Here is a 27,809-nt window from a genome sequence, read left to right as displayed (position 1 = left end):
CAATAAGGTTGGGCAGTAGAGCAGGTATTCACTCTCATCCCATTTCCACATTCCAGAACAGGATTAGTAAACGTCTTTCAAAACCCTGGAGGTAGTTTGATATAATCTCCACAGGTTGTTTGTGAGATTATTATATGCCTCAATGAATTATGATTTGCCAGGATGTGGTATATAGACATGCGAGGTCCCGGTATGGTAATATTATACAGTACATGTGTGTGAGGATGTTGTGTGAGCCTGCATTTTTTCTCTTTCCGGTGATTATGACCCCACCCTGTGTGCCCTGTGCACTGTGCTTGTTATACTCCTCACTACATTATGTAGGCCTATAAATTTATGTAAAGTCAATTGAACCAAATTTTGTGTTCTATCCATTTGCTGTATTAGAATCATTCACATACAATGTACATGCCATTACTCAAAGCAGTCATTACAGGCATAAAAAGGGACAGAACAGCAATAGATAATCTTTTTGCCACTTGCCATTCCAGTGGGCTTGCCCTTGTATTGAGAAGACATCTCAAAAGTTCATAAAGCGGTGTCTGCTGCATAAAGGTCATCAATTCTCTTCAATTTGGGTATTCTTCTTTAACCTTCACAAAAAAAGATTATCAAAGATTTTCTTTTATTCTTTTTTTTTTAGCCCTTTGTCTCCATCTTCCCACAACACCTCCCACTCAAGCTATGAAAATGGATTCAGCCGTGCGAACCTGTTTTGTCCCAGACAACCCTGTGCAAATATCTACAAATATAGAGATTTTGTAACAAAAGTATGCCTGCATGTCAATGATAGCATTGTTTGATACTTAAAACAATACAGTGGGTTCTCTGGTCCATCATGCATCATGATTCATAGCATACATGTAAGACTGAACAGTTTCGCTACAGTTCAGTAGCCCCTGCCTACGTAACCACCAGCCTATAACCAATGTGTGAGCTTAATGGGAACTAGGTATGTAAGAGATACAGAATGTTCCGGCTCTGAAAGTTATGAAGCAATATGGATATACGAATCCAGTCACAAGAATTTAGAAAAGGGGGAACATTTTACACTTTTATCAGATCTATTTGGATTTTTAACTTGGATATTTGGTAGGAAGGAGTTTACAACTGCCTTTTCAATTCAAATGCAGTTCTCTTTTGGTCAGCACCTGTAGTTTTATTTGTGCTTTATTTGTGCTTCACTGTTAGCATTGATAGGTGGTCTTGTAAGCAGATTTGAATTAGTAGTTATTGTAGATGTGTACAATGTCCCATCAATTTCTTATACAGCATGATACTATGTGTTATAAAGTCATTTGTCTTTAAATACTTGTAATTGTCTTGCCCTTTAAACAATAATTGCCTTCCGAGTACTTGTAGATAAGTTTTAATGGCATTGTGTACATTTGTGTATTATGGAACAGCCCACAAAGCTATGGAAAACTGGTTGCTCTGCTGCCGCGTGCCATTTGTGCACATGTTTTGATTGTCCATTGATGGAAACCAATTATGTTCTTACAACTGTAGGTGCACATGCTTGCATCAGGTATATGGTCGCTGTGTGCAGGTTATTACCTTCACAGGTTTTCATTGTGGGGGTCGTAATGGGCAGTTAAAGGACAAGTCCACCTTCACATACACAAGGATTGAGAGAATGCAGCAATATTAGTAGAACACATCAGTGAAAGTTTGAGGAAAATTGGACAATCCGTTCAAAAGTTACGAATGTTTTAAGTATCTGCGCAGTCACTGCTGGAAGAGAAGACTACTGTGTATGATGTCACAGGCGTACAACTATATAAGGAAAATAAAAAGAGAATTTCACAAAACTTTACTTTTTGAATAAAGTGCACAGTTCTTCGACTTGCTACTGACGTATGTTGAGGGTAATATTATTCCCCCTGCCTTCTGAAAGAGAGAAGTCAAGTGTTCTTTTGATATGCGAGAAAAATGGAAATATGTTGAATTTTCTTTATTCTTTCTTTATATCGTTGTACTCATATGACATCACAAGCTATAGTAGTCTTTTCATCCAGCCGTGAGTGAGCAGAAACTTCAAAAATTCATAACTTTTTAACGGACTGTCCGATTTTGCTCAAACTCTCACTGATGTGTTCTACTAATATTGCTGTATTCACTCAACCCACATGTCTATGAAGGTGAACTTGTCCTTTAATCTCGGCTTCTGTCTGCAGAGATGATAACCAAGAAGTCAATATTTGATTGGCATGTGTTTTGTTGTTTTTGTTTGTGCAAAAAACAAGATAAACAAAAGTCTTTTCTTAGCCCTGTTCTCCTTGGACACAAGGCAAATCTCTTCTCATGTTTATTTGTTCTGAATGTTGCATAGTGACAAACAGCTGAAGTGTGACAGACGAGCGTCCTTCATCTCTCCAATAATGTGCCCTTCCAAAATGTGGCATAATCTAAAACCAAGTCCTGAGGGTCATTTTGCCACAGATAATTATGACCATCTTTTCATCGCTAAAGTTGGCCAATCTGAATTTTACTGTATCAGATATCCTACAATGGCGAAAGAAAATATGGAATTCATTACATTCATGAAATCTGCACAAAATCAGAAAGAAATTTACCAAACTTGACAATTTTAAGATAAAACAAGATCTTTATTATTTGTTAGATATGTTGCCAATTTGATGGAGAGATTTATTATTTTTTTTTTATTATAGTTTTCTACATTACAAAACTGTAGCAATGAATAGTTTGAAATCATGATATAGATATTCCTCTCTAAACTGCAAAAATGTTGTTCCTGACACTTAAAATGGGTTAGATAGATTAGATTGGCACATCTGCCGGAGTGAGTGCTCTGCCTGTCAATTGGCTCAGATATTTTGATACTAATTGCCACTGAGGAGTGGTTACCTAATCTCTGATGTTTATCCAGGTGGGGCTGAAGCACCCTTATGCCTGAGTGGGCAGGGAATTAAACTTAAAGTAAGGATTATTTTTTATTTATTTATTTATCTATTTATTTATTTATTTATTTATTTATTTATTTATTTATTTGTTTATTTATTTATTTATTAATTAATTAATTTATTTATTTATTTTTATTTTTTATTATTATTATTATTATTATTATTATTATTATTATTATTATTATTATTATTATTATTATATATTTTTTTTTTTTGGGGGGGGGGTTAAATCAAATGCTTTTCATAGAGCCGATCATTTACCATAAAAAGATTTTTTTTTTTCTTTCTCCTCTGACCCCATTCTGGTAAACTACTCTTGTGTAGAATTTTGCAGATGGTTGTATTTCTTTCTACAACTTTAACATTGCCCCCATGTTTTGTGCTTTTTTTGTTGTTGCTGCCGTATACTGTAAAAGTTGAAATTTTCATGTGAATGATTTTTTTTTTTTTGCCCTCAGCTGGGTAAGATGAATTTTGTGTGTTTTTGATTCCTCAGAATTAGAATAGAATTATGAACTAGTATTACATGTAATGTAGCAAGCAAAGATTTTCATGTGCTTTTATTTTTTGTGCCAGTTGTACGTGGTGCAAAATTGGGCGAAAATCTTGACTCTTACAGTAAGAGAACATGAAATTTCTGACAATTTCCATACAGCAAAGTATGCCATGATATTGTGCTTATTATTATGTAATAGCTATAAATCAAAATCATTCAGAGGGGACTTTTATAGCTGTCAGTCCCATGTTTTTTTTTTTTTTTTTGCTTTGAGATATTTGTTGTTCCTGCAGTACCCTTTATGAAGTATGGATTCAAATTATTATTTGAAGCTTAGTCAAGTGTCTGAGCATTTGCACAAGATTAACCTTGAAGACCTTTGCCAAAGACACGGAGCCAAGTCCTGAAGAGCCGCTCTGTATCAGTCCGGCTTTCCTCTGACTCTTAAATTAATCTCTGTCCCAGATATCATTTCCAAAACTCGGTAATTCTTCTCATTGTCTGCTGAGTGATGTTTAATATCATCTGCAATGATTCGCTGATGGCATTCCTTTCATGAGCCCCGCTCATGAGCCCCCCATTCCCCTCCCTCCCCCTCGCCCCTTTGTCATTTCAGGGTAACCCTGTCTTGAGTCTGCAGGGCGTGATAATAAGCCAGTTCGTAATTAGCTCATGTACACATTGGTACAAATGACCTTTCTTTTTTCTCAGTTGGTTAGGTACTTCACTCGTTTTCAAAGTGGCATAATGCATTTAAGCTTGCCCGACGTAACAATTTATGGAATTCATGTTCAGACAAAGAATGAACTTGCGTTTAGATCAGGTGATCAGAATACTCCATCAGTTGACAATTTAGCAGGCATCCATTTCATTGTTTTGTATTGAATGCAATAACAGCCCATTTCCTTTTATATTGCAAAATACCATTCTTGCTGTCAGGTGGATGTGCTGGCAAGCACCAGACAAGGATCACAAGAATACATGTAATCATCGCATCACAGATGCTTATCTCAGTGAATTTACAAACCAAAATGACCTTTTCCCGCTCATGCGCAAGGTGGAATTACGAACTGGTCTATTCTCATCCTTATTGCCCAAACCTGCTTGTAGCTGTGCTGAATGCATTTGAGGGGGGTTCTGCTGAGCATGTTTGGCTGCATTGTCCTTTGTTATTCATAATAGTAACATGGAAACATGTAAGTTATGCAAAAGTGCAAAGATAAATTTTGTGAGCTCTGAGCTCACAGGGTACACGAGATTGATCTTCAGCACTCAGGCGTTGTGTAGATTTTTGAACGGCGGACATGAATAGCATCAATGAACCCGCAACCCATTATTTTTTGGAAGTGAATGTTGGAACCGTGCCAAGTGGCGCCAACATTTGGCTACTGTATGAATGCATTTAGTGTAAAGAGGACCCTATGGAGGCTGAATACATTATTCATGGTACCTTTTATTACTGTAATGACAGGATGCTGGGATCATCTTCCATTAGGTGATCGTTAAACTTTGCTGTTGTTGATGGATAATGATACAAGATACTTTGTACTCTCAACAGTAGGAGATGTCATTGGTCGTTAATTTAAAAGCAATATGTACAAGTCAGGGAAAGAAACCACTGTTCTGCATTGTCATCCTGCGTGTTTTGTTAGAGTTGTTTCTGCATGTATCTCAGGTTGGTGCGATACATGCTAGAATGCCATCACATTTCTGCACTTTTAGAGAACTTTTATGGCTCCTATGCTCTAGATATTTGTTTCAATGGAGAATTATAAAAAATGCCACATTGTTGAAATATACAATGTCTGGTGTGGTTTTTTACGAGCTTTTCAAGATCAATACGTAGTAGCTACCACTGTAGTTTTTATAAAGCGCAGGTAACACTTATTAAGTACAATTGTATCTCAGTGCGCTTTTTAGACCATTGTATTACCCGGTCAGTGGATACATTATTTCTGACCCGCACTGACAGTGCTCATTCTCCACTCCCTGGGGAGCATTCCAGCCAGTCGCAGCCATTTTACAGGTGCGCACATGCTGATCAACCAACATGAACTTTCACATCCTACTGGGTATTAAACCTTTTATGCCCCTGGGTGGAGAGCAGCAATGTAGACAGAGTGCCTTGCTGAAGGGCGAATGTGTCGACTTTGCATGGGCTCGAACCCACACCATGCTCATGTCATTCAGAGATCTATGAATGCTTTTGTCCGCTCAGCCATCTAACACCTCAGCAAGATTACTTTTAAATGTATGTTCAAAGCAGACATTAGCAATCAATCAAGATAAAGATGGCACCCAGGGGGAAGATCAAAAGAATGAAAATGAACAGATGCGTGGGTGTAATTCTGTTGCCCAGAAGAGTGACTTTACAGAAAATGTATTGTGCCATGAACAAGTAGGAGTGTGTGGCTGGGATAAACATTCATGTCAGACTGTCCCAAAGTCCACAGTGAGTTTTTTTTTCTTTTTATTATTGGCTGGGGATAAATATCAAATATATGAAGTGATTGATATTTCTTTAGCTTGACACGATGAAGTGTTGACACCTCTACCTCATCCCAGCTGTCAAAATACTTTTTTAAACTTGTTCTCAAGATTAATCCAGAGTGTAGTCATCATTAAGATTGTGTGTGTTTTCCATTGATATGGGTGGATCTATCATTGAAGTTTGACTTCATCCTTGAAAAGAAGTAGATATTGTTGTTGCTATTGTTGTGGGATGTTGAAAAAACAATCCATGCAAGTCGGAAATATTTGGAAATGCTTTATGAAAACTATTCATCCCTGGTCTTATCCCAAAACATAATACTTCCTTTGAATGGGGAAGCATTGAGCTGCAAAATGCATGGTGTGGAAGTGAAGAAGAATCCCAATTCTTTTCATGTTGGGTCAGCACCTGTGAAGAAATGAAGGGAAAGAGTGAATACAACTTGTCAAATCTTTGCTGGTCTTCACAGCACACGCCTTTGATCTAGTCTAAAGGATTATCTCGTTGAATACGGACTGGCACGTGAGGGTAAATAAAGCCAGGGTCAGCCCTTTGAAGTGGTGTTGGTACTGTATGTCACTCCCAAGATTCTGCCAAGGTTGATGTTTGAGAGCATGTTTGTGGCTACTAACAGAAGTTTGCTACAGTAGATGGCAAAGTACCAAGGAGAAAGGGGTCTTTGATATATTTACTCTCTTTCAGTACAATTAAAGTATACTGTGAAAGTGGTGGAGCAAGAAAAATGCAAACATAGAGAAAAAGAAGAGAGAAAAAGAGAGGGAGAGAGGAGGTCAAAAAGAACCTTGTGGTAGGTTTGCTGCAATATTAATACATACATAAGCACATTTTATAATGTTTTTACTTTCACAAATTTTGGAATTGACTGGTATCTGTGAAATTAACAACTTGCACACATATCTCCTGGAGCAAGAGAACTGCTACGACATGAAATGCAAAAATGGGAAATTGCTTATACCAGCTTTCTCTTGGAAAGGAAATATTATCATCATCTTTATTTCTCATTTTGTCAGCATATTTCTTGATCGTAAATCAAGCATTTGCAAAATTGGCTATCATCAAGTCCTGATTGGCCAAATTATGTGTGTACATCTATTTACAGTTGCATCTTTTCTATTTCTAGATGTGTCATACCTCTCTTTGCTTCCATCATTTGCACTTTATTGTAATCAGATTCATAATTTTGTGGTATTTTCCTTGCGGTAGTCATGGTTTCTGTCATGAGGAAGTGTAAAGTTTCGACTTTTGAAGGACATTCCTTTTTTCCTCGTGTGTATCATCTTAATATTTTTGGAGGTATGTCTGTATGTATGTTTGTATATCTGTACCTGGATAGATAGATATAGGCTGATATTATATTTTGATTTTATCTTGCGTGTGCATTGTAAAGCAAGGGATGGTCCTCCTTGAATGAGTGAACCTGGTGAGTAGTGCGCTTATCTGTTGGCTTGAAGCGATTGTCAAACAACTCCCTGTGTACTCTTGACTTTTCACACAATTCATCTCTTTTTTTTCTCCCCTCTCTCTTTATTCCTACCCCCTCACTATCTTCCCACAGATGAAAGAGACAGGATACAAAAGAAGACCTTCACGAAATGGGTCAACAAGCACCTAAAGAAGGTAAGAACAACCCTACTTGATTTGAGTTGGGTCTCATTGTAGCTTCCCACACCCTTCTGAATAAAGGGATTAAAGAGCGCGGTTAAAGAGCAGCCCTGCACAGCAGAGTTTAAGTGGTGGTGGATGACCATTGACCAAGATAATCACCTGCTAAAGACAACTGCAGAGATGTCAAAACTCAGTGGAAAGGACACTGCATTCACTTGGACAACCTCTGACCTGCTGATCTCCACTGCGGTTGGTTTCGAAGGGGCTTCATCTTGAGTGAATGCACATTTTGCTAATAGAACAATCTTTCAGTTTGCTACAAAAGACATCTTTTCTGTCCAGTATATTCTATGCAAACCTGTCTTGATCCAACCTATTCCTTCAAGTTCATTACTGGGAGGTGGCCACCTCCCTGTTTAGTCAGTGGAATTAATCTCCATTCACTAAATTGATCAGATTATCACTTAAATCGCCATGATTATCCTTCACTTTACAACCTTATCTGTGTTGAACTAGTAATCATTAAATATAAGATTATGGAATACCACATATTATACACAAGCATGAGGTGTCATAGCTGGCAATATCCCCCCCCCCCCCCCCCCCATGTGTGTGTGTCTTGTTTTACATACTATTCTGGTACTTCACTTGGAAGTGTTGTCAGAAGCAGTTTTTCCTCTGTCAAGAAAAACTGATGTCAATAGCATTTGGTTTTATATACCAGAATATGATATCCTTTTATACTCATCTGGTTGTTACATAATCGTATGAGTATATAGAATTTTTCAATAGATGCAGTGTCCAACTTTTCCAGGCTGACTTTGTATTCTTTATTTGTTTTGCATTTTTTTCCTGTAATTGTTCCCCATACAGTAAATATGCTCATTCCTGTCGGTAGTACAAAACTAATTAAAAAAAAAAAATGTTTGTGGGAAGTATTCATTCTCAAAACTGTATTGTATAAGACCACTTAAGGGCTTTTTACACTTGTGTTTCTTAACCCCGGACTTTCTCTGACCCAGGACTATCGTTAGTCCCGTACCAATTTTTCAGCTTTTTACACTCGCCAATTAGTCCCGTACTATCTCTTGTCCGGGGCTAAGGAGAAAACTTACCTTTTTACACTCGTATTTCTTAGCCCCGGACTTTCCAAACACATGAATATTCATAATTACGCTGTGTACTGTACACGTACACGCACGCACCGGCAGCACTTGATTACCTCGTTTCTGATTGGTCAGTGAGGGTCGGACTTCGTCTCCTTCGCTTAGCCCAGGATTATTTTTTCGTTCTGTTTACACTCACTTGCTTGGCACCGCAATTGCGGTGCTAGCACCGCAATTGCGGTGCTAACCCCTGCTATTTTGCAGGGCCAGATAGTACCGTACTATCGGTGGGGCTAGCCCACTTTGGCAAAAACGAGTGTAAACAGAAAGTGGGCTAAGGATAGTCCCGTACCAACGGTGGGGCTAAGGCCCCCCCTTAGCCCCACCGTTGGTCCGGGGCTAAGCAAAATTTTACAAGTGTAAAAAGCCCTTTACTGGTAATGGTTGTATACCAGAGCAGCACATAAAACACTCACACACACATTCACAAAGGAAAACAAAAGAGGAAGAAGAATAATTATCCTTCTTCCAGGGCATGGAAATGATATCAGGCGTTACGTTTCCTTTGTGTGCGTTTTACCGCACCTTAAACTTAAGCGCATGATTAATCCCTGGGAAATGTACAACTTGTATATTCTTTTTGTCCTATATGTACCTTGGCTTCTTATGCTTTTTTTAAAATGCTCTATAAATAGTTTGTTGAGTTTGACTGGAAGAAACCACATTAAGCATTGTGCTGTGTGTACATGTACATGCATTAGCTTTTTATCGGCCATGTATTGAACCATTGATTATGGGCACCTGAGCGTGCTGTGCGCTTATCCATGGTGAATTATCTTCTCTGCGAGGGTAGGGGCGAATGACATTCAGGGTATCAGCCAAACATGCATTAAGGGTTGCTTTTCTTATAAACCCCTTTTGTGTGAAATTATAACATGACAACAGACTCTACACAGAAACCACTGTGTTGTGGTAGGCAATTGGGTTGAAACAATCCCTTTCTCCTACATATTACATGATATTGCCTGATTAAGCACCAATGTCCCCCCTTTGTTGTGATCAATTATGCAGCTGTCCAGGGCCCCGTTTCATAAAACATGCTATCAGTGACAAGTGGTAATAGTTGTTATAAGTTACTGAAATCCTTGCGTCTGACTGGCTGAGAGCAAATTTGTCATAGAAATTTTTGCAGTTGTCTCTGATAACAAGTTTTATGAAATGGGACCCAGGTTTAACGTTAGCAAAGTAGATTGACCCTTACTTTTAAGCCATCTGTCAGTCCTCAGCTGATGGAAACTTTTGTTTTATGTATCTCACAAGTTTTCTGAAAACAACAACAACAACAACAACAAAAACAAAAACAACAACAAAAACAACAACAACAACAACAACAACAACAACAACAACAACAACAACAACAACAACAGCAGCAGCGGCAGCAACAAAAAAAACCAAAAAAACAAAACAACAATAACAACTTTGATCGGTGGAGGCCGGAAGGCGAGTTCTTAGATCTCATCACCTCAACTTTTCATATCTAAAGAAGGCAAGATATGATATTTTCGTGTTTTTGCAGGTCCTAGAAGATGAGATTTGAAATCGCGACTTCTTGGCTTTTCCCTGCTTTTCAAGCACAAGAAGTCAAGAAGGCAAAATGTATGGCAGTGAGATCTCGTCTTGCCTTGTCAGACCCAAGAAACAGAGAAGTCAAGATCCGATGTAATGCCTCTTGCCTCCTCGGACTCCAAAAGGCCTGAAGATGAGATGAGATCTCACATCTTGCCTTCTAGGGCTCTAAAAGGGAGATGAAGTGAGGAATCATCTTGTCTTCTTGGTGTAACCTTCCATAAAATGGTGACATGTTGAGTAAAGAATATACCTCCTTGAATTGGCAGCGCAAACCTTGCTGACCATGAAAAAAAAATGAGTTTAGTACATTTCCCTCCATTGGACAACATACTTGTGTTTTAACAATGATACCTCCATCTTAACCTGTTGAGGACAGACTGATTTTGCTATTTAATAACAGCATTTCCCATAGACATCACCTGCCGGAGTATTCTCAGGACTCATTTTCAGTGGGTTAATGGCACATGCAGTATGAACATCTCTGATTTTACAGTAATCTTTGCATGCGTTTTACTGCGTTGTTGACTGCTGCATCGGCCGTGATTTGGCAAAACAACGTATCTGAAAATTTGTGGTTTTTCAGGTTTTTGGCTTTTTAGATAAATCAAGCCATTTTTGAACATCTGTCAAAATTTCAGCTCTCAAAGTGGTATCAATTTTTAGAAAAATGCATTTAAATTTCAGCTATTTTTCAAAATAAGTCCAAATAATTTGGCAAAACAATGTAACTTACTTACGTTGTTCTGCCAAAACAGTTTCTGTCCCAGAATCTTATTTGAGCTTCCGGTTTTTCTGGCAGAATAACGCATCTTCATTGTGTGACATGGCAAAACAACCTAACTGCAGCATGCAGCTGCCCGCCCGGTCTTACCCGCAGCGCAGCTACTGTACCAAAACGCAGATACGTTGTTTTGCCAAATCACATTCCCTGCGCAGAATGATGCGCAGAGAGACTGCACGCTGCACATACGTTGTTCTGCCTTGCTACTGCCGAGTACCAAAACGCAGATACGTTGATTTGCCAAATCACATTCCCTGCGCAGAATGATGCGCAGAGAGGCTGCACGCTGCACGCTGCACATACGTTATTCTGCCTTGCTACTGCTCAGTGCGAGGTAAGATACGTTGTTCTGCCATGCTACTGCCATGGTGCGCGGAACAACTTGCGTTGTTTTGCGTAACCACGCACGTGATCCGAAGTTTGGGTGATCTGGGCCCTGTTTCATAAAGCTGTTCGTAAAGTTACGAACAGCTTACGAGCGACTGGTGATCAGTTCTGATGTGCTATACACTATTGTACTTATCAGAATTTCCATAATTCAGCACAAGAACTGATCACCAGTCCCTCGTAAGTTGTTCGTAACTTTACGAGCAGCTTTATGAAACACCCCCCTGGCAAAACAACGTATCTACAAAAAGTCTTTGATATTTTAAACAAAAAAATCTCTTGTTGACTTAAATTTTAACTAGATACTAGAAGAATGATGTAAGCCATATTTCAAAAAAAGTATCTTGGAAAATTATTCGACTGGAGAGAAATGGGAACAATTCTAGTACTTTGTGGCTTCAAAATCTAAAATCGCGAATATCTCGGAAGTACCAAAATGCAGATACGTTGTTTTGCCAAATCATGGCCGGCATATGTGTTGACAGACCTATTGCATTTTAATAATATATCGAGGTACAGGCTGCAAATGCTATAGAGGGATTTTGGAAGCGGGATTTTAAAAAAGTTTTGTCTCACTTTTTTTTTTTTTAACGGCAAGGTGGCCAAGCATTAACCAGAGCTTGCTACTCCAGACCTCCCTGTCTCCGCATTGTCTCATGACACTTTGTTATACGGTCCACTGAAGGGCAGCGAGCTCTTTGGGATCTTCTCTAAGTAACACCACATCCCATTGACTGATGCCTTTGTTCCACTAGGGCCTTAATCTCTGCCCCAGAGGAGGACTCCAGACTCCTAAGGATCCTGTACAATAAGGGGGTAATGACCCATTGACTGCTAGACCAAGACATTTGGCAACTGGACCTGGGATTAGAAGGGGTAATGACCCTGTGACTGCTGGGACCAAGATGTTTGGGCTTGACCTGGGATTAGAAGGGGTAATAACCCTTTGACTGCTTGGACCAAGACGTTTGGCAACTGGACCTAGGATTGGAAGGGGTAATGACCCTGTGAGTGCTTGGACCAAGACGTTTGGCAACTGGACCTGGGATTGGAAGGGGTAATGACCCTTTGACTGCTTGGACCAAGACGTTTGGGCTGGACGTGAGATCAGAAGCCCTTGTATAGACTGTCTTGTTATGATGTGTCGTATTGTCATGTGTTTCTGCCTAGTACAGGACCTTGAGTCTTAAAAAGCTGTTTAAGTCATATGGCCTCTGAAAGATCTGCAGTTTCCAGAGATAGAATTAATAATGACATGACTCCTGAGGACAGAGAGGTTTGCGGTAAATGATGTCCAGTCCTTCGTGTTACCACAAACCTCTCTTCCTCATTTGGTATATGACCATGCAATCTTTCAAACTACCACATGTCTGACTGCTATTGCAGGTTCATTTTTATACCTTCTGCATGTTGTTCTGTTCCATAGCATATTGGTTTGGATCTCGACTCTTGCCAGAAGTATGAATTAGACTTGCCTAACATAGCGATGTTGCACACATGAGTTATAGGACTAATACGGATTATTTGGTATTTCCTGTAGAGAGGTTGAAAATGAGTCTTATGTGTACATAAGGATTTATGACAGATGCACCAGACAGTCCTATCTTTCCCTATCAGTCAATTAAACATAGGTTTATGGCTTGTTTTCCTAGGGAGGCCTTGGTCACTGAGAAACAAAGCAAATCTTCACTCCAATGGCTGACTTTATAGTGTTTTAATGAATCAGGAGGACTTACTACCCACCGTAAGGCCCTAAGGGTTGCGGAAGTTTTCATTACGGGGGTATTTTAAGCATATTGCGAATGACACACGCTGTGCGGTCCATGTCTAACGGTATAATCTGTGCGATCAGTTATAATATTTAGTCTTTATTGGTAAAAAATGATGGGATGTGGGATTAGGAAGACCTGAAGAGAGGTTGAAGGAAACAGCGTACTTATAACAAATGTAAACTGCAACGACTTGTTCAGGGATCTAGAGATTCATTCAGCTTATGCTGAATGTGCATTCATGTTTATGCGCAATGTACATGTAGTGAGTCGATTTTATGTGTGCACGGTCACCAGGTGATGTACATGTACAGTGCATGCATTAGGCTTCACATTGTGGGCATAAGACTCAGAGAAACTGATGCAGGTTTACCAGAAAAACTCTATTGGTGGCGCAGACTAATCAAATTCCACGAGTGTTGAGAGAAGTGCTAGATCTCAACCGCGATGGCGAATACCTTCTTGGTTCTTTGCTGCGGGATTTCAAGAACTCATATACCATAGTAACATGAAAGTTCAGAAGTATAAGGCATACTGTCAGTTCCTATCAGCCTTTCACAGAGCTGTTTGGTAGCTTTTAATTTAAAATGAAGGCATATTCATTTATACACAGGTTTTATTTTTCTGTAGTCCCACATACTTGATATAAAGCTGGACAGGAATAGAAATTGGATACTGTGTGCTATTACTGCAAGCCAATGTTTGAGTTCAGGCATATAGACTCGTTCTATTCAGAGAGTCCGTATTCTGTAGTCAATAGCACATCACACATTTTGAGGGGTTCATTTTCCATTAAGATGATAAAACCATTGAAAGAAAAATGTAATCTGTTAAATTATGCATGAATTTCAATTCTATCATTCCTGCTTTGCTCAGATGATCGTATTTAATGGTCGAAGAGAAGGAATAATTCATATTGTGGCCTTGAGTGGCAGTAGATGACAAATTGTTAGTGGGGAAATGTGCATACAGGGTAGATTATTGGAGGTTGAATAGTAAAGGGCTTTTTACACTTGCAAATTTTTGCTTAGTCCCGTACCAACGGTGGGGCTAAGGGGGGGGGGGGGGGCCTTAGCCCCACCGTTGGTACTGGACTTTCATTAGCCCACTTTCTGTTTACACTTGTTTTTGTGAAAGTGGGCTCGCCCCACCGATAATCCCGTACTATCTGGCCCTGCAAAATAGCAGGGTTAGCACCGCAATTGCGGTGCCAAGCAAGCGAGTGTAAACAGAACGAAAAAATAATCCGGGGTTAAGTGAAGGAGACGAAGTCCGACCCCCCACTGACCAATCAGAAACGATGTAATCAAGTGCTGCTGGTGCGTGCGTGTACTTGTACAGTGCACAGCGTAATCATGAATATTCATGTGGTTTGGAAAGTACAGGGCTAAGAAATACGAGTGTAAAAAGGTCAGTTTTCTCCTTAGCCCAGGACAAGAGCTTGGTACGGGATTTATTGGAGTGTAAAAAGCTGAAAAAATTGGTACGGGACTAACGATAGTCCTGGGTCAGAGAAAGTACGGGGTTAAGAAACACAAGTGTAAAAAGGGCTTAAGTGAATTTTGCATGTAACAGCAGAGTATAGTCTATTGATATGTTATTACTCACACCCCCCCCCCCAAAAAAAAACAAAACAAAACAAAAAAAAACAAAGAGAAAAAAGCTGATACAGGTGTATAACAACAAACAAGATAGATTGGTAGCATTTGTCAAAACTGTTCATCTTTCCAGTCAATGAAAAGACAGCTGTTATGGGCTGGACAGCTCTAAATTTTTGTAATTAGGAGAGTTACTAACACAGTCAAATTTATGGGTATCCCCCTCCCCCCACAATCTCATTGTGGCAGTGTAGTAGGAATGATCGGCAGGGAGTGAAAATTTAGGTGCGCTGTAGGCCTTGGTACATGGTAGTGACCAGAGTAATATTATGTTATAGAGCGCTTTAAGCCTCATGGCATAGCAGAAAGGGGGATTATAAAAAAAAAAACACCCAACAACAAACAAACAAGCATCTGTTTGTGTCATTATACAATGTAGGTACTGGGCTGTTACCTTCAATCAATCAATTGATCAATCAATCAGTCAGTCAATCATCCAATCGATCGATCGATTGATCAATCAATCAATCAGTCAGTCAATCAATCAATCAATCAGTCAGTCAGTCAGTCAGTCAATCAATCAATCAATCAATCAATCAATCAATCAATCAATCAATCAATCAATCAATCAATCAATCAATCAATCAATCAATCAATCAATCAATCAATCAATCAATCAATCAATCAATCAATCAATCAATCAATCAATCAATCAATCAGTCTTGTACTTGATTGCAGAAGCCCTTCGATATATTTGTCCTGAATAAACCATCCTCATCATGTGCAATGCACAGATTCCATCACAGCATGTGCATTTCTACAGATACAAGTTACATCCATTATGGCTGCACTGAAATTCTGTTTTCCCCCTAAAAATGTATCTGCAAATCGGAATGAAGTTATACTGCATCATCACAGACCTTTACGCATGGGTTATCACAAACGTTTTGTCCTGATTGACACTGGTAACAAAAGTATCTCCAGTGATCAGCATACTGGGGTGCTTCAGCCTACAAAAGTTTACATTTCAAAATTTTGGGTCACTGCACAAAATATTTACTGACACTTCTAATTTGCATTCTACAATGCATGGAAATCAGTGTGTTTACCTTCTGTTATGTGTGGCAATAGCAAGGCTTACAAAGGCAAGGCCATTATAGAGAACGTCGATATAAATCTGGATCATAATGATATAGTAATATGGGTGAGTCATCTGTCTCTTTGGAATATTTGTATGTCTGATACGATTCTGCATCATAAATTACACTGAACTGCTGAATCGTATGCATGATTATATACTCAGTTGAATTTTGTTATTGTCCTGGCATATTCTTAAAGGTGGTGCGTGCTATATGAACAGCATTAATGAGAAATGCCAAAAATATTTTTGCTTTTCATCAAAGGACTGTACTTGCCTTCAAAGTTGATGTGCAAGTGTAATTTACCAGTGCTAATTAGCAGGTTACAGATTACATTTAAACATTTAAAGTGAAGGTTACGGGGAACATTGCTAAAATGGGTTTACTTCCCTCGAGGCAAGGGCGCGATGACGAAAGTTGTTACGCACCATCGGTTAGGACGTCCGCGCTTGGATGCCAACAGTAGTGACCTCACAGCCGTTTGCGCTTCGTCTCTCCGTAAGTGGCGTAATGCCGATTGTTGACACGCCGTCTGGCAATTTGTCATGAAGCGTTCACTTTAATTAGTGGTGTATTGATTCACGGCTCCCCCGCATGACCATGCCTTTGTGCAGGGAATGTGTCGGGCGAGAGCTAACTATGAATACTTACACTTAAAACAAACACACGCACCAACGTATGAAATCACGTACCGTATTGCATGTCTTTCGGGACAATTGTAATCATCATTATCAGTCGAGCATTAATTGGCAATGTTGTAATTAAAACAAACACAAGACGAGGATAATAACCATTTGTGTGTCTGTAAAAATGAACCTCAATGCCAGATGTGCGGGGTATGATAGCCTCAGCGGTAATGAAAAGGGAAAAAGTCAGTCTTCTTGCAGGTCAGGAGACCTTTTTCCTCAGCCATAGATAGACTGGAGTATCCACAATTTGATTGCACTTTTCCTGTTAGAATCTGAAACCAAATGGCTTATTCAGTGAAGAATGAAATACTGATTCCATTCAAGTTGCCCAATACTGCATGGTTACATCAAAGTTTTGTTTCTTTATTGTATTGATTGATATCAATTTTCAGTATAGTACTTGTGTGGATCAATAAAAATGAAATCTATAGCAGTAATTCATAAAGTTTCTTTTCTGACAAGGCACTGGTAATAGGAAATAACTGGGCAGTAAATCTTGTTGTTACGAAGTAATTAGAAAAAAGATTAAGATGATAGAAAGTTGGACTCATGGGCATGTATTCAAGGAACTTAAAAGTTCTGTGAAGTCTTCATCAAATGATGTCATTTTCATTAAATCATTACTCATTTCATAACAAAAACATGATACACGCATGAAAAATCTGAACGAATATAATTTGATTTTGAGAAATCTGAATATCAGAGGAATATTGAAATCTCTTTTTAGATCGAAAAGAAATATACCTCTGAGGAAGTGAAGAAATACATTTTGTCACAAATTGAGAGGCTAAAATTTGCAAGAAATACTCAGACAGACCTACTCTTAGAATTATCCACCCATCATTTTTGCAAGTCACTGTTGTCACCTCAAACAAAAATCAGGTTCTTTTCTTTTCATGACATCAAACTATGACTCAGAAAAAGGACATGAACCCTCTTCCGTTGATGACATTTACTTTAAGAACCTCTCACGTTCCGTCTGAAAACTGACAGCCTCTGTGATTGTGGTCAGAAAATAAAGTTCAAAGAGTATTTCAACTCATTTTTGACTTTTTTTTTTTTAAAGATGGCATTTACAGGTCTTGAACCCACCAAAAGAAGTCAGATTGTTGGCTGACTGCGTGTTTGGATAATAATTCATACTGCATTATCATTTCCCAGTATTTCAGAGAGAGTAAGAAATTCTCGTTTGAATGAAAGGCCCCATGATACAATTACTGTAAAACATTCGTGGCATGAATTTTTCGCGAAGTGCCACTGGCGTTCAATGCATATAGTGTAAACAAGGACTTTCGCGTGCATTTTAATTTCGCGAATCTTGGCGCTCGCGAAATTCGCGAAATTAAAGTGTACGCGAAAATTCCTTGTTTTACAGTATTTGGAGAAGTTTGAGACAGGATATTTAAATGGGTTTGAATACTGTTAAGTTGAAAGGTGATGTTATCACATATTTGAGATGTGAAGCGATCAAAGTCAGACTGAAATTGAAACCAATATTCTTTAAACTGCATTAATCCGTCGGAGGCTAATTCTGAGTATCTTCAGGCAGATGTCTGTGGGAAATGCGTGTTATAGCAAAATCAGTCCGTCCTCAATGGGTAAATTCACAATAAATAAATTGTACACATACGTGTACTGTAGTCTCACTTTACGTTTAGATATGATATCAGCTGTTTAAATGATGTACCGAAATGAGAAGTATGTTATACATGGTCAAGAGAGAGGTCCCCCTTTAAAGACTGCCACTGAATATTGAGTGGAAGGGTCTGGATATGTGTACAGTGTAGACTAATTCAAAGTTTGTCCAGCACTATGCTGTCTGCAGCACAATCCGCTTTTCACACCTGACTGATCATGATAACTTCCTATGGGAGGTAATGTGTGTGATATTGCTTATCAATCTGTGTGTGTGACCATGAATTTGTCTTTTCCCCAGACAGCTACCAGACTGCTCTAGTCTGACCTACCAGACACTAAGTTGGACTGTACCTACAAGTGTACCTTGCTCAGTTCCAACATGTTCATAATTTCTCAAGTCACAACATTGCAATCCACCAATCAAATGTTTTTCCAGTCTAAGATACATTTTCCCTAGCTTTATCACAGTTTTTCATACTTCAACCCCTTGAGGACGGGCTGATTTTGCTACAACACGCATTTCCCATAGACCCTTGCCCGAGTACACTCGGGACTCGTCTTCAACGGGTTAAAATTGTCGTTATAGTGCATTTAACAAGTTATTCACTCTGTATTTCTCACATTGACAGAGAGATGCATCGTGTATGATACTTCAAAGGATAGTATGAAAGTAGGAAACGTAGGGCTGCTACTCGAATCCCATTTTTATGTTGTGGAAAATTTTGAAAGAAATTTGAATCTTTTATATTGATGAAACTCTCCTCATTCCAGTTAATTGCTTTTCAGATATGAGCACAGAAAAAAAAAATTATGCAGGCTTTTAAATTGGCAACAGCCTCCATGAAAATGATGATTAGGCTACTGTACACATTTGAAATGAAATCAAATTCAAATTCAAATTACAAATCAAAGAAGTATATTCCATACTGAATATTAATGAGCTGATGTATATGAGAAAGGTGGAATCCAAAATCATCATTGTTGCTGTAGTAACATCAACCTGGCAAAATTAATGTGTAGACTATACACAGAGCAATTTACACATGACATATACCTGTATTACTCTGTAAATAGAGTGCATTGTATGGTGCTACTCAAGTAGACTGAAGACTGCAACCAAGACTAAGTCCGCTATAATTAGCTGCACTCAGCCAGTGCCATGCTGGGTAAATTTTCCAGGCAGAGCTCTTTAACATTCCAGAGCTCCTGTGTTTTAATGATGTCATAATGCAGAAGAGGGGAGTCCCCCACTGCTTGGAATGCAAAGATGCATGTTGACAAGGAAAACTGGGGTCATTGACCCTAGCCTTGCTCTTGCCGTTTAAAAATCAGTACAGACTTTCTAGAACCACAGCTTTCCAATTTGTAAAGAAACACTACTGCATGTAACAATTTTCTCCAAACATACAAATTGATGAAGCTTTTCTTGACAAAAAATCTATCAGAAGTTCAGATTTCTTTTGAGTGGTCTGTATATGCCTTTAAGGTGAAAAGGGAAGATTTTTTTTCCTTTTTGGAAGCTCATGAGTTGACCCAGATACATGGCAGACTTGCAGGATTGACGCTCATAGAAAAACATAACTGAAATTTTAAGTGGATGCATGACAGTTGCAGGATTCTGTATTCTTTACAATTTGCATGTCATTCATGAGAAAACAATACTGCTTTTCCTGTGTCATTTCTTATCTCATTATCATAAATCATCTAGAACTTTGTTATAAATCATCATTACCGTCATTACTTTCAGCTCTGTGAAAGAGAAAGAAATGCTCAAAAAAAAAGAGAAATAGATAAAAGGAGGGAAGAATGCCCCTTCCCTCGAAAACAAAAACAAGATCATGAATACACACACAGGTATTGATTGGAGGAGGAAGAGGAGAGAGAAAGAGAGAGAGAGAGAGAGAAAAAAATCTTTCCCAGGTCAGTGTGATGATGTCATCCAGCTGGCATGTGGGGGAAGGGGGATTACCCACCCTGATAAAAACTGTTTGGAATTAGAGCAAAGGTCATATTGGGTCAATGCCCCCTAATCTGGGCTGTCTGCTGAGAGCTGCCAACAGACAGGGTTAAAGGGAAACTTCGACTGTGCATCAACATTTTTTGTTTCGGCAAGAAAAATGTGTTCAGTTGTACAGAGCAGTCAAACTTGGGACAACCAATGCAAGTTATGAGATTCTTAAGTTTCAAAATTTTTTCCAAAACACTGATAATGATAATCAGAGTCTTAGTTATGCTGATGAAATGAACTGGATATATCGTGACCCCACTAGGCTCTATTTACTTGCACCCAAATCTTAACTCAATTTCATATTTTTGGCATGATATGAAGAAGCAGATCGATCCTTTGCATTCTTCTGATTTAGAGTTGTAATTGTGTAGCAATGTTACCTCTCAATATGTTGAGATGAAGAAGTTACTGCATCGTTGACAAAACAGAGAATCTTACAGTAAAATTATCAGTCTATTATGCAAACTCAGGGAAGAGTTGTTAAGTTGGTGACATATTTTCTTGACTTCTCTGCATGTGTAGTGAGTGTTTCTCTTCATGAAAAAAAAATCATGTTAGAATTTCATATTCCACAACCTTACATGTTTTGTCAGATTTGTGGTGCAAGCATTACAATTGCGCTTGTTGACTCTCACTCTTTTAAACAAAGTGAACCTGACTACAGAATGACACTTCTCTTTTAAGACTGTGACTATTCATGGTAGCAACATGGATGGGGATTACTTTGCCATGCCCAATTTCCTGTTTAGTCTGGGGGAGAGAAGTATATATATCTGACAAGATATCGAGTTTGTCATTTAGAAAAAAAAAGCATAAGCCTCTCTGCTGTTTGTCAGGCTATTCCATTCCACAAGCTGTCTTCATGATGGGCAGAGTTTAGCGAGGAGTGCATAAAATTTGCGGCAGAAATATTAGTTGCCAGTAGTATGTTTCTTGCTCTTATATAAATTCATAATTTAATCGATTGTTTATTGTAATGTCATTTATGCATCCAACCAAAAGAAATATAATTATGTGTTTCTGTTGAGAATAAAAAAAAATTATGAATGAATGAATGAATGGTTAAATGAATATACTTCTAATGATACCGGTATTTTTTTTTTAACCAAGGGCATTTACGTTAGCAAAAAACATTTTTTTCTTCATGAAACAAATTTTTCTTGGATTATGCTGGACAAGTACCTGTTCAGTTTGCAGAAAAAAAGGAAAAAAAAAAAGAAAAAGAAAAAGAAGAAAAAAAAGAGAGAAATGAATAAACAGGAGAAAATCAATCTCCAAAATAAGTTTCTTTTCTTTTTTAAAGCTGTGGTAATCTTTCTTTAGTTTAGCCCATGTAAATGTACACTGTCTTATCATTGGTCAAAAATGCATCAATTGAAAAGACAGATCTCCCATTCTCTGTATTTTTAACCTTATTATACCCCCGCCAAACGAAGTTTGAAGGGGGTATATAGGAATAATTATTTCTGGCAAGTTTCATCATCAACCCCTCCCCTTTTTTATTGTGTTGGGTATTTTGCCACTGTTAAGCAAAAAATGCTTGTTTTTGTTTTATTTTGGTGTAAGTGTGAAAGTATCACTGAAATACATTTGGCACTGAAATATAATTTCTCATCATAAATGACAAGAATTCATAGATTTTTATTTTGATCTTCAAAATCTCGACAATGGTTCCATGCACTTTTGTAAAGCTGTCTTTAAATGCTTCAAAGTACTATGCATGATAATTTCCAGCTGTTAAAGAAAAAAAAAAGGGAAAAGTCAACTCTGGGAAGTGAGAAACTGACCATATTCTATCAATGAATTAAAAAGCAAACTGAAGTGAACAAATATTTGATAGATCGATATTGCTATTTCACAAAATACATATGCTTTTGTTCCCTCCACCCCAAGATTAGCTGATCAATTTTTGGGCCTATCCTTAACATAATATTTATGAATCGTAATATTGAAAGAGATAACCAAGTAACATGTAACTTTTCCCCCCTTGGGACTAAAGTAATTCAGAGACAAGTAGATCAAATGGCGGTGAATAAAAGTTCAAAGTTGGATGGTATACGAAAAGGTAAAAAAGATGAGGGACTTTGTTGTTTGGTTTGAAGCGATATTATTTCGGGCTTTGCTGTCGAGTGCCTTTGCAAACTGTGTTTGCCAGTCCAGCTTCAATTTCCGTGTGGGTCACAGGTTCTTCGAGGGGTCCTCCCCTGAACCATTTTTAAGAGTAAATTTTTCCTCGTGACCAGTATCTTTTTAACCCCTTTAAAGCCACAATCTCAAGCTCCGTTTGGCTCACATATTTTCTTAGTATAGTTTGATGTTTCACCAAATTTATACATGTTTTTCACGTGTTTGATCGCATGTTATCCTGAGCATGTCGCCAGTTCTCGAGGATGTTGCATAGCATGTTGCTGGCTTTTGAGGATGCTGCACAAGAATTTGAGCATGTTGCAGTGACCTGCTCGAACTCCTCGTTGACCACCCTGCCTTTTATTCTGTAAAAATGAGAGCAATGTGTGAGGTTTGAACGTTAATACTTCCTTTTGCAATCGTTTTGGTACAGTATGGACTTTCCTTTTGTACCTCTTTTACTTTCTTGAGGGCTTTGAGTACCGGAATTTGTGCAGCTATGGTGTACCGGATAGTCATTTCTATGCACTCTAGGCTATTATCATGACATGGTTACTGTATACGCCATATATTTCGTGAGTCTAAATTTTCGCGAATCGAGACTTCTCGACGATTTCGCGAGTGGTTAAATTCGCGATCGTGGAGTCCTGTACTGAATGGAGAAAATGTGTACGCGTATGTCACATTGATATTGGGATCAGAGTCAATATTTTCATGTGTTTTTAATTTCGCGAATAGCACCTGACTTGCGAAATTCGCAAAAATAAAAACCTCGCGAAATATTCGGTGTACACAGTATTCTATGAACCCTTTATTCTGCAAATCATGCATTCTGTATGCTCTACTCAATTTTTTTTTCCTTCTTCAATCACAGTTCTAAATTATACCTGTAGCTATTGTTGTCTTTGTTGATTTGGGTGTTTATGGTTTATATCATTCACAGTTAAGTATTTATGTTGAATATGTGGCATTGTGAATATGTGAAGTCTTTGCAGAAGGGAACAAATTCTGACTATCAGAAGCAACTTATCACCTTAATCTGTGATTTACATTTGTTGAAAAGAAAGAGGGGGGGGGGGGGGGAGAGGAAAAAAAAATGCTAATGCCTGGAAGTAAGACTGAAGGGGTCTGCAGCCCCTGGCACCCATTGACCCAGAACTTGAGTTTTAAGACTCTTCGGTCAGCGGGGTGTGACTGGTATAACCTCCATTCAGGGAGTGACTCCATAGACACAATACCTGTCAATACCAATTTGGTCTACAGCTGTGCACAGTGTGAAGTGTTTCCCAGGGACCTGCTAGTCTTTTGTGCCAGACCTCTCCTATCAAATGACATAAGATGATATGGGTTTTGAAACTCTAGCTTTACTTGTAGTGTATAGGCCTAACTAGACCGATGATCTGTATTCTGCCAATACAATAGTTGTGTTCCCCTGGTCAGAAGGTGTAATTAGATCAGAAAAAGCGGGTCATCCCTTCCACCCCACTTTTCTATGATTTACGTGTTGAGGACAAGCTGATTTTCCTGTAACATGCATTTTCCATAGACCTGCCTGAGTATACTCACGACTGGTCTTTAGTGGGTTAAATTTTGGAAGATGCCTTGTGTGTGTGTGATACCAGGGCTTCCATGTGCATGAGTAGAAGACACTGTAGCAAGGACATAACCTCATCTACTATGTTCTTCCTAAAGGCAAAGACTTTACTGAAGTGTTTTGCGTGAGACAGTTTCCTTCCTCGTGAATAAATAATTCAGGGGAGATCTGAACATGCATTGTGCATGTCATGTCTTGGGAGTACATGTACATGAGGTCTTTTTTGTTCAACCTCTGCCACACAATTCAGGCAAAGATCGGAACATCTATTGTCCCTGCCATGTCTTGGGACTTTGGGGAGCGTGGAGGTAATTTCTCTTACGAGTCCTTTCTCTGCATATGTTTCTTTACATCGTACGTAACTTCTGTACACGCTACATACTTCAGGAGCATAACATTTAACTCCGTTCCGTACTGAATTCTGAAATGCCCATAGACTTAATACGCAGGCCACCAGGTTCCTGGGTGCAACGGGTTAACAAATTGGGACTTGAGAGCAGGACAAAGTCTGGAGTACGTGAATATGCGATTGATAATCAAAGGGATGGAATGAGATATAGGCCCAGGTGCTATCCTTTTGCACAAGAAAAACACAGGTTTTCCCTGCCTTGGATTGAGACATACAGGGCATTTGTCTTACTGGAGGCATTAGATATTATGAGTTGTTAATTTCATGAAAATATAGGACTAAATATTTGCGAATATACAGCATAAACAGTATCCCTCTCCCCCTCTCTTCCCCCTCTCTTCCCCCTCTCTTCCCCCCTTCCCCCTTCTTCCCCCTTCCCCCCTCTTCCCCCTTCCCCCCTCTTCCCCCTCTTCCCCCCTCTCCCCTCGTCTATGTCTCCCTCTCTTACTCCTTTCCAATTTCTATCTTCTTTTCTCATCTTCTCTGTCAGTCTGTTCTTCTATTTCTTTTATCCTCATCTCTTCATTATTCCTTCACTGTCTCCATCCATCATTCTGTCTTTCTTCTCCATCTCACGTTCTCTCTCTCCTTTAGCTGTTTTGAAGGCTTGTCACTTTATGTGTTTACAATGTATCAAGAATTGAATGTCATCTGGGATTCCAAGGTTAAGGTTCACCTAGATAGGTGAATAGAATGACCCAATAGTAATAATTTTTGTTTTATTGTTTTCAAGAAGTCATGACAGAATTTATGAGCATAAATGTGATCATCTTTCTGTAGGCTTTGGTCCCAGCTGTTTCCTCCCTTAACCCATTAAGGACGAGTCCCGAATATACTCGGGCAGGTGTCTATGGGAAATGCGTGTTGTAGCAAAATCAAACTGTCCTCAATGGGTTAATTTGGCATAGAAGCAGCAGATGGAGGATGGGGAAGAATTCACAGAATTTACTGTAGAATCGTGGAAAATGATGCGACATGTTTCAGCCTGTAGTCATCAGGCATATGGATGCTAGGGACTGAGGCTGCTTCAAGGTTTCTCTTTCCTTTTTTTTTATTGTGAAGGAAGTATTATGTCTTTCCTTTTCTTGAATCAAAGTTTCTTTCTCAATGCTGGCGGCAGTTGTATTGGAATTGACTGGTTTCAGGTGGGGGGAAATAATAGCATGAAAAGGTCCAACCTTGTGAAGGTTTCTTTTACCTTCAAATTTTCCCTTTTCTTTCCATTCTTTCTACCAGCTGAGTTTTTAATTTTTTTCCCCCTTAATTCAATCTGCCCCTTCTAGAGGCTGAGGTTGCCCCCAGGGGGTGTGTTTACACTGACCTAAAGTTCTCTTCTTTCAGTGTTACCAGTGAATTTGTCAGGGGTGAGAGGTTATGCTCTTGAAGCCTTTCATTCAACACTGGCTTCAGTCAGGGAGATCGAGAAGTAGAAAAGTGGATCACCTTTCGTGACCCTTCATCCTTACAAATATCCCTACAAATAAAGATCCCCAAACATAACAAAACAAAAACGAAATACAAACAAACATTGTATGTAGATCGACTGTTTAAACAGTGAACTACTTTTGCAATGATGAGTGCATCTGTACCATGTAGGGTAATATGATTTCCTCTCTACCTTTAATGGATGTGGTCAATTTCGCTGAATGTAAAACGGATGATATACAGGCTTTGAATATCATGGGCTTGAAAGTTATGCACCAGGTAGCACAGTACATGGAAATTAAAAAGGTAATTGCACTTGTACATCAATGTGGGTGCTGTTCACACTCACTTGCTAATGTTAGAACCAGCCTCAAAGGCTAAGGCTAAGCAGATGACTGAAGTGAAATAAAGACAAAAACAAAAACACCAAACACCACCATCTAGTCTTGATAGATAAACATTTTTCCTTTATTCGTCTATGGTTTGCTGTTGTAATTTGATTACACTTTTAAGTAATCATCTTCAGGCCTCTTATAGATCTGTGTCTTGAGTTAAGTAAAAAAAAACAAACAAACAAGTTAGTGTGTGTTCCTGTAGTTTCTCCAATGTGTTGTTGGTGTTGACTTTTTAAAAGTACAATCAGATTAACCCGTTCCATACTGACCTCTGAAATCTCCATAAACGTAATACACAGTTAAGGGGTTGAGTAACAACCCAGAAACTTATCTACGTGAGACTTATAATGAAACGTAGACAGAAAACCAAATGCACATCGTCTTTTTTGTTTCCCCATCCTTTCTGCCATCTTAACAGCCACAAATGAGTTTAACCTGTTGAAGACAAGTCCCGAGAATACTCCGGTAGGTGTCTATGCCATGGGAAATGTGTGTTATAGCAAAATCGGTTCGTCTTCAACGGGTTAAAGGCTTAGTGTTTCGAAATTCAATTCATTGTCTTCATATGGCCATGATGTAAAAAGGAAAATATTATGCCTATTCTTAGTATTTGTTGCAGTGATGACACAGAAACTTTCTAATGAAGCTTCTCAATATTGGTCTCTAGAGGGCAGCAAAACCAGTTTCTGGGATACTGACAGTGGTGACAGAGGCAGAGAGTATTAAAAGGCGTGGACTACAAATTGGATGTCTGAAAAATATATATACACTGTATGTTTGCCAAGATGCTCTGGAAAGCAGCCAGTAGCATTATCCTTGTGGCATTCATATTCATTGTCTGTTCTTTCACTGATAGTTTAATAATGTTTGCAGCTCCTTTATCTTTTTTCCTTTTCTCAAAAAGTATAATGCTTGGTACCACAAGATACAGTTCATTGGAAAAGTATTTGCTCATGTCTCTCTGTGAAAGGCTTTATGTATTTGCTCGAGGTCAACTAGTGTAGGTGTGAAAAAGTGTCTTCCGTTCCAAGCAGCACACCCCTGCTCTTGAGGTGTGGACATTGGTATGTACATGTATGTACATGATAAACGCTGATGTTATTTGATCTTTAGCAACGTGAACATTATAACGAGGAAGAGAACAGGCTTTCAAAGAAAAAAAGGAGTGTAACTGTGTCAGCTTAAGCACACTTCTCACGTACGGTATAGTCTAATGCCCTGTGATGATTGTTTAGCATCAGTGTTATCCACACGTAGTGCAGTTTACCGACAATTTTTACACATGTAGATAATTTCTTCGCATTAATCTGTCCTACATCAATTAATGGATGTTCAAATGAAACCGTATCTTCAGAATTTTCTATCTTTTATAGAGAGCAAAGTATATTCAAACACTTGTCTTCAAAAGCCCAACTGTGATGAAACTGATGCAGATTTCCTGAGCAAACACGGTACGCATAGGAAACATCTTCATTATAGGATGTGAACGTAGGGCTGTACATGATTTAAAATGCTGATGTTTATCTTTATCTCTGGTGAAATGACACAGCCTAACAAAGAAATACAGTAAGATTTCAA

The 27,809-nt window shown here is 38.7% G+C and overlaps 1 protein-coding gene across 1 annotated transcript in view; it reads left to right on the top strand.

Annotated features, from left to right (window-relative positions):
- Window positions 1–27,809, top strand: part of LOC139715875 (microtubule-actin cross-linking factor 1-like) — a 233,456-nt gene that overhangs the window by 51,297 nt on the left and 154,350 nt on the right. Inside the window, exon 3 of the mRNA XM_071627428.1 lies at window positions 7,488–7,549. Within this exon, the coding sequence (XP_071483529.1) occupies window positions 7,488–7,549 (62 nt within the window). The remainder of the gene's footprint in view (window positions 1–7,487; window positions 7,550–27,809) is intronic.

This window comes from Diadema antillarum, unplaced genomic scaffold (genome assembly GCF_040938485.1).
Source record: "Diadema antillarum isolate AM-2024a unplaced genomic scaffold, OU_Dant_1.0 scf00000006, whole genome shotgun sequence".
NCBI classification, from domain to species: Eukaryota; Metazoa; Echinodermata; class Echinoidea; order Diadematoida; family Diadematidae; genus Diadema; species Diadema antillarum.
The sequence above is the reverse complement of the archived record's forward strand: the minus strand, read 5'-3'. Positions and strand labels throughout refer to the sequence as shown.